The 7,638-nt window shown below is 41.7% G+C and overlaps 1 protein-coding gene across 1 annotated transcript in view; it reads left to right on the top strand.

The window, feature by feature from the left end:
- The window catches only part of LOC109895727 (zinc finger protein 462-like), a 23,302-nt gene extending 19,049 nt beyond the window's left edge, over positions 1-4,253 (top strand). The window contains exons 5-11 of the mRNA XM_020489661.2: positions 14-132; positions 672-824; positions 1,081-1,321; positions 1,604-1,740; positions 1,925-2,151; positions 2,720-3,671; positions 3,806-4,253. Of these exons, the coding sequence (XP_020345250.1) occupies positions 14-132; positions 672-824; positions 1,081-1,321; positions 1,604-1,740; positions 1,925-2,151; positions 2,720-3,671; positions 3,806-3,957 (1,981 nt within the window). The 3' untranslated portion in view covers positions 3,958-4,253. The remainder of the gene's footprint in view (positions 1-13; positions 133-671; positions 825-1,080; positions 1,322-1,603; positions 1,741-1,924; positions 2,152-2,719; positions 3,672-3,805) is intronic.
- The last annotated feature ends 3,385 nt before the right edge of the window (positions 4,254-7,638 follow it).

The following is a 7,638-nucleotide window of genomic DNA, read 5'->3' on the forward strand; positions in this document are numbered from 1 at the left end:
AATGTCTCCTCAGGTTTGACCGCCATATTAGACATCGCCCCGGGACCATCAAACCCTTCCATTGTGGGCTCTGTCGGTACAGAACTACCATCTTGAGCCTTTTGAAGAACCACCTGCTCAAAGTACATGGTGGTGAGGCAGCCTTACTAATATAGCACACTGTCACTAGCCGGCTACCACCCGGCTACTCATCCCTGCACCTTAGAGACTGCTGCCCTATATACATAGACATAGAATCACTGGCCACTTTAATAATGGAACACTAGTCACATTAATACTGTTTACATACTGCTTTACTCATCTCATATGTATATACTGTATTCTATTCTACTGTATTTAGTCAATGCCGCTCCGACATTGCTTGTCCTAATATTTATGTATTTCTTAATTCCATTATTTTACTTTAGATTTGTGTATTGTTAGATACTACTGCACTGTTGGAGCTAGGAACACAAGCATTTCACTACACCCGCAATAACATCTGCTAAATATGTGTATGTGACCAAAATTTGATTTGATTTGTCATGTCACCACATTGTAAAGATAAAAAAAAGTATTTATCTGTTAATTTTGCAGATTTTGATACTGTATAAAATGTCAATTTAAATGGCAAAAGCTGTGGAAAACATTTTAAACCCTGTTTCCTTTTTTAATCTGTCTTGCTGGAGTAGCTGAGTACCCATCCAAGAACCTTCCTTCCCCCGTGACCGGTAGCCAGGACAGGAAACACACCCTGGAGGCCAATGAAGAGGTCCCTAACCTGCCAGAACCTCAGGAAGGCAATCACATGTCTGACGATTCTGAGGAAACAGACCTCACTGAAAGCAAGTGCCCCCCTTTACATTCATTATTTGAATGATTAAACTTCATGATTAAGAACCTTTCCTATAAATTATCAAATGTGTTGTGCAGCATACAGACAATCAATATTTTTGAAAAATGCATAACGTTTTGCGTATTGACCCCTCAAGTATTTTGTCAATAGCACACCTCCCCTACATTTTCTTTAAATCAGAGAAGGCATCTGCTGAGTGACTGAATGTAATGTGGTTCTAATATCCAGTGTACTTTCCATTACAGAACCAGTGTACTTGGAGCCCCCAGATGTCCAGCGTCAGCTCAACCACTACAGGCAGGTGGCTCAGGCCTCCAGACATCCAGGCCAACAGGCCATCGCGACCACTCAAGATGCGTTATTCATCTGTGAGTTTTGTATCTACACCTCAACACACATCAAGAGTATGCGCCGGCACTACATAAATCGGCACAATGGGAAAAGGCTGGTGAGGTGCAAGGACTGCTCCTTTTTCACGGGCTTCAGGTAATATATTATTTTCAGTGGTAGAATCTGCTCAAATGCCAATGCTTGACTTTGCTGGGTCATAGTTGGGGCTTTAGTATACACATTCCTGCTATGGATATCTAAGAATATAGAAACTAATTGAAGTGATTGAACAATTAGCACCTTTGACGACAAGGGTTGCTAAATTAACTCCCTCTTTAAATGATCACTTCGTGGTCATAATTGTTTCTAACTATTAAGCCTCAATATGCTGTATTGCCAAATGAGTCTAACACGTTTTTCTCTGAATGCTTACATTAGGAAGAATTTGGATATACACATAGAGACGGCACATGCCAGTAGCGCAACAGAAGCTCCTAAGGACCTACGCTGCCCTCTCTGTCTTTACCACACCAAAAACAAAAACTGCATGATCGACCACATCGTCCTCCATCGTGGTAGGTATTTTTGTGGTATTAATACAATAAATTACATTATGACCATACACAATTATGCTTTATACATCCATGACACTCACTAGACACTTAATCTGGCTGTCTACCGTTTATTCTGTCGGATACTTATCAGTGTCTTACCCGACTCTATGCTGCTGATCCTGGTTTTAATCACATGTTACAACAGAGGAGCCGGTGGCCCCGATAGAGGTGCGTCGTTCAAGGCTATCGCGATATCTCCAGGGCCTCGTGTTCCGCTGCCACAAGTGCACCTTCACTAGTTCCAGTGATGAGAAGCTGCATCTGCACATGCTCATTAAGCACGATGATATCAAGCCGTACAAATGCAGACTGTGCTACTTTGACTTCACACAGCTGAGCGAGTTGGAGGCACACCTATGCGATAAGCACCAGGTTAGTGTTCTACCCTTAGGATCTGAAAGGACTGCATAGGTGTAAGCAATATGATTGTGTATCCACTTGTTTTTTTTGTTTAACTAGGCAGGTCAGTGAGGAAAAATTCTTATTTACAATGATGGCCAAACCCGTACGATGCTGGGCTAATTGTGCGCCGCCCTATGGGACTCCCAATCACGGCCGGATGTGATACAGCCTGGACTCGAACCAGGGACTGTAGTGACACCTCTTGCACTGAGATGCAGTGCCTTAGACCGCTGCGCAACTTTTCCTCTGAAAGACTAGAGGGGATTTCTGTTGTACTGCTTACACCTGTACTCCCATCAGAGCTGCACAGTACCTTTGTGATCAGGGATGTTTCTGGATGAGCCTGTGTCTCTACACATGGACAGTGGTTATGTTGACAAATAGCCAATCAAAGGTCACAACTAGTAGTATTCTTACACATTGTTTTATTCATGCTAATTCTAAAAGTTTGTTCTATAGTCAACTCTTCTCTGTTGAGTCGTTTGACCTTCTATATCTGATGTAAATGTCTTCTGACTTGTGTTGTTCTTTCTTGTAGGTCGTGAGGAACCATGAGCTGGTGGGGCAGGTCCATCTGGAGGAACTGGAGACCAGACTGGACAGAGTCAACCGAGAAAAGGAAAAGAAATGTGACCAGGAATTAGAAAATGAAGAAGACAAAGAAGAAAGAAATAAACATGGTGAGAAACAAGGGCTGGAGGAAGAGGGGGAGAACGCTGACAAGCTAAGAAACAAAGAGAAGGAAGAAACCAACCACAGACATAGTGAGAAGCAGCAGGTGCTGGAGGAGGGAGAGAACATAGAGAAGCTAGGAAAAGAAGAAGAGAAAGACCAGGAAGAAACTAACAGAAGACTTAAAGAAACTCTAGGGCTCAAAGAAGGGGATACCGTTGAGGAAAAAGGGTTGGAGAAAAATGGGGAGAACATTGCCCCCAAAAAATATGAGACCAAAGGGTACGTAGAAGAAAAATCCATGGACTGTGAAGAGAACCATGGGCAACAAGATCAGGTGAACAAAGGTGGAGATAATGAGGTGTCAGCGAACAGTGCCCAAAGCAGTGAATTCCACGAGAGCCATGATTTTAGTTATGAGGAGAACAAGGAGGAAGAATGCCATGGGGAGCTCGAGCATGAGGATAAGGAGATGGTAGAGGAACAATTTATGGACTTTGAGGAAGAGAACCGAGAACCTGGAGAGATGGACATAGGAGAACAAAACGACCAATATCATGAGATGCCAGTGCTTAAAAATGAAGCCTGCCACTATCATGAAATGCCAGTGCTTGAAAATGAAGAGGGCAAAGAGGAAACACACAGGAATCCTAGTGAGAAACCGGAACATGAGGAGGTGGTGGTGAAGAATGACAGTCTGAAACCTGAGTGCAATACGAAACAGGAGCAAGGGTCTGTAGAGGACGAAAAGTCTGAGGAAAACCCCATGAGTGACGATAAGCAAGATCATGAAAATGGCAACACATCTGCACCAAAAGGTATGTACATTTTGACATGATGAAACTATTGACATCCAATTGATCAAACTGTTTCTGGTTCCCTGTCAGGTGTTTAACTCTGCTACTCATTCTATTATCATTCCTATTCTATGCCTCCACTACCCTGAGTATAGATGCGTCCACTGCCCTGAGTATAGATGCCTCCGCTACCCTGAGGATAATTCCATCGACCAGAAATGAAAATGCGCTTTCTTGCAAGCTCTGTGGCCGAACTCTCATGAACAGCACTGACCTGGAACGACATGTGATGCGCCATGGCTTGTAACTCAGTGTGTCGGTGCAATTGATAAGGATGTACTGACTTTGAGGGTGTTGCTGCTTAGAAATGCAGATTTTTTTTAACAGCAAGGAGATTATGTGAATTTCAATTGAAACGGTTGCATATTGTTTCCACGTGTAACTAGTCTTGACTGAGGAGACACTGCATATTGTTGTAAAGGACAAAAAGTCTTATCCCAGAATGACAGCGGTTCACATTTCCAACGAATTAGTTTTGGTGCTTTCTTAATATTTTCATCCTGTTGTCTTTTAACATTTTTGTAATAAATGACTATCCTAGAACTATTGTTTTATAGATATTTCATTTGTGAAAACACTTCCTTGTTTTAAGGATATTAGCTGTTCCTGAACTGTTCCTGAGGACGAAGCAATGAAAAAAATCCTAGTCTCATCTAGAGAAAGAGGTGGTGTTTTTTTTTGTAAATACAACGGGGTCTGAAATGATTGACACCCTTGTTAAGGATTATCAAAAATGAGTATAAAATAATTTAAATACTGAGCAATATTGTATGCTATGAAAAAGGGAAATGTATATTTTAATACAGTGCAATTGCTCAGAAACAAGTCTATTTTTTTTCTCTCAAAGGTAGGGGTCAAAATTGACCAGTGGAAGCAAAATAGCCCGCCCCATAACAGCAATGATATACCACCATATTTTACAGTAGGTATGGGGATATTTTCTGCTCATGTATTCTCATCGGACCAAACCACCGGTTCCAATCTAAATGACAATGCTGTTTAGCAAACTCCGTTTACATTTGTTGGATGACATGAAAATAGAGTTCTTTGGCCACAAACCCCAGTGGTGGGTTTTGTGTCCAATTAGAATGCATGACCCGAAAACAACCCTATACCTACTGTAAAATATGGAGGTGGATCTTTGTTATTGGGCTGATCCTGAGGCCCATGTTAAGGTCAATAGCATCATGAACTTTAACCAGTACCAGGATTGCCTCTGCCAATAACCTGGTTGCCTCTGCTAGGAGGCTGAAACTTGGCCACGTGGATCGTCCAGCAAGACGACAACTGCAAGCACACATCAAAATCCACATTTTGCAATGGCCATCTGTGTCCGGACTTGACCATTGAAACCTATGGTTTGAATTGAATAGGGCAGTCCATAAGCACAGACAAAGGATATCAAGGTTCTGGAAGGATTCTGAAAGGAAGAATGGTATCACTCCCAACTCAAAAAAAACGTTTTAGAAAAAGGTTCAGTGGTGTTATCCTTGCATGGTGAGGTTTTGAAAATGAGTCAATTATTTTTACTCCTACCCTTTTCAGAGAAATAACATTACGTGTTAGCCTAACTGTATGTACAATGGATGGGGGAATATTGAGGAGAGGGGCAACAGCTGTAAATCTGCATTGACATCACACTCAACCTTTATTTAATACATTTCTTCACACATTCATTCACTCAGTGTTTTTCTCATACAAGTAGCCAGTTTGTATTCAATCAGCCTGGTCTCATAGACTAGACATAACATAGTAAAATACAATCCAGGACACATAAATTAATATGATATGTTACGTTTGGTATGGTTACATAAGACAGACGATTACTTAATAGCCTTTTGATGCATACAATTACATATTAAATCAAATTTTATTTGTCACATACACATGGTTAGCAGATGTTAATGCGAGTGTAGCGAAATGCTTGTGCTTCTAGTTCCGACAATGCAGTAATAACCAACAAGTAATCTAACTAACAATTCTAAAACTACTGTCTTATACACAGTGTAAGGGGATAAAGAATATGTACATAAGGATATATGAATGAGTGATGGTACAGAGCAGCATAGGCAAGATACAGTAGATGATATCGAGTACAGTATATACATATGAGATGAGTATGTAAACAAAGTGGCATAGTTAAAGTGGCTAGTGATACATGTATTACATAAGGATGATATGTAAGGATGATATAGAGTACAGTATATACGTATACATATGAGATGAATAATGTAGGGTAAGTAACATATAAGGTAGCATTGTTTAAAGTGGCTAGTGATATATTTACATCATTTCCCATCAATTCCCATTATTAAAGTGGCTGGAGTTGAGTCAGTGTCATTGTCAGTGTGTTGGCAGCAGCCACTCAATGTTAGTGGTGGCTGTTTAACAGTCTGATGGCCTTGAGATAGAAGCTGTTTTTCAGTCTCTCGGTCCCAGCTTTGATGCACCTGTACTGACCTCGCCTTCTGGATGATAGCGGGGTGAACAGGCAGTGGCTCGGGTGGTTGATGTCATTGATGATCTTTATGGCCTTCCTGTAACATTGGGTGGTGTAGGTGTCCTGGAGGGCAGGTAGTTTGCCCCCGGTGATGCGTTGTGCAGACCTCACTACCCTCTGGAGAGCCTTACGGTTGTGGGCGGAGCAGTTGCCGTACCAGGCGGTGATACAGCCCGCCAGGATGCTCTCGATTGTGCATCTGTAGAAGTTTGTGAGTGCTTTTGGTGACAAGCCGAATTTCTTCAGCCTCCTGAGGTTGAAGAGGCGCTGCTGCGCCTTCTTCACGATACTGTCTGTGTGAGTGGACCAATTCAGTTTGTCTGTGATGTGCATGCCGAGGAACTTAAAACTTGCTACCCTCTCCACTACTGTTCCATCGATGTGGATAGGGGGGTGTTCCCTCTGCTGTTTCCTGAAGTCCACAATCATCTCCTTAGTTTTGTTGACGTTGAGTGTGAGGTTATTTTCCTGACACCACACTCCGAGGGCCCTCACCTCCTCCCTGTAGGCCGTCTCGTCGTTGTTGGTAATCAAGCCTACCACTGTTGTGTCGTCCGCAAACTTGAAGTGATCTTTGTTGAGTGGTCACTGCAGCATACCATCACAAATATGTGATTAGAACAGTATCAACAGAACTACATATGACGCAACAAACAAGTCTAAATAGCATTGTTTTTAAAGCATCGAAACAATGTTTTGTACAGTCGGAAAATAAAAGGCATTCACAACTTTATTCCTTATTCCTTTCATTGTAAAAGATAAATGCAAACTTCCTCATCCAAGCATCACACGGAACACATCCACAGCCAAACTCATTCTATAAACCAGTCTAAATAACAGGTTGTGCTGACAACAAAACAAAACAATTTAGCGACCTAACAGCTAGACTTGTTTACAATGTACCACATCTCTGGTGAGCACAAGGGAGAAATATAATATTATTGTTTAAGTTCTTTGTGATGGCAGCCATTTCTGTTTATGTTGGTTCCAAAAATGCCATTCACTATAAAAACGCTAATAAGCAAATGTATGTTTGACAAGCGAAAACTCCCTAATCATAGAATTCCTTTCACTATAAATCGCAAATAAACAGTCAAGAATTGCTGCGCCCATTGCCACTTTTCAGCATATTTCAAATCCTGTCACTTCACACCATTGGAGACAGACTTCAATGATGCCCTGTCTGGTGTACAAGCACCCTGCCTACCCCCTCAGAGGGGTTTTAAAATGTTCCATGATGAGGAGTTGGTGGAGAGTGTGGTGCAGGAAACCAACAGGTATGCTCATTATCATATTAGAGAAAAACCCAAGGCTCTCTTCAAATGTATCCACATCCAGAATGCCTTTAGCCTACTAAATATGCATATTTGTTTGCAAGTATGCTCATGAACTGAAAAAGAAGACTGCCCTTGGCGTAAAAGGGAGGCT

This window comes from Oncorhynchus kisutch, linkage group LG8 (assembly GCF_002021735.2).
Source record: "Oncorhynchus kisutch isolate 150728-3 linkage group LG8, Okis_V2, whole genome shotgun sequence".
Lineage (NCBI taxonomy): Eukaryota > Metazoa > Chordata > Actinopteri > Salmoniformes > Salmonidae > Oncorhynchus > Oncorhynchus kisutch.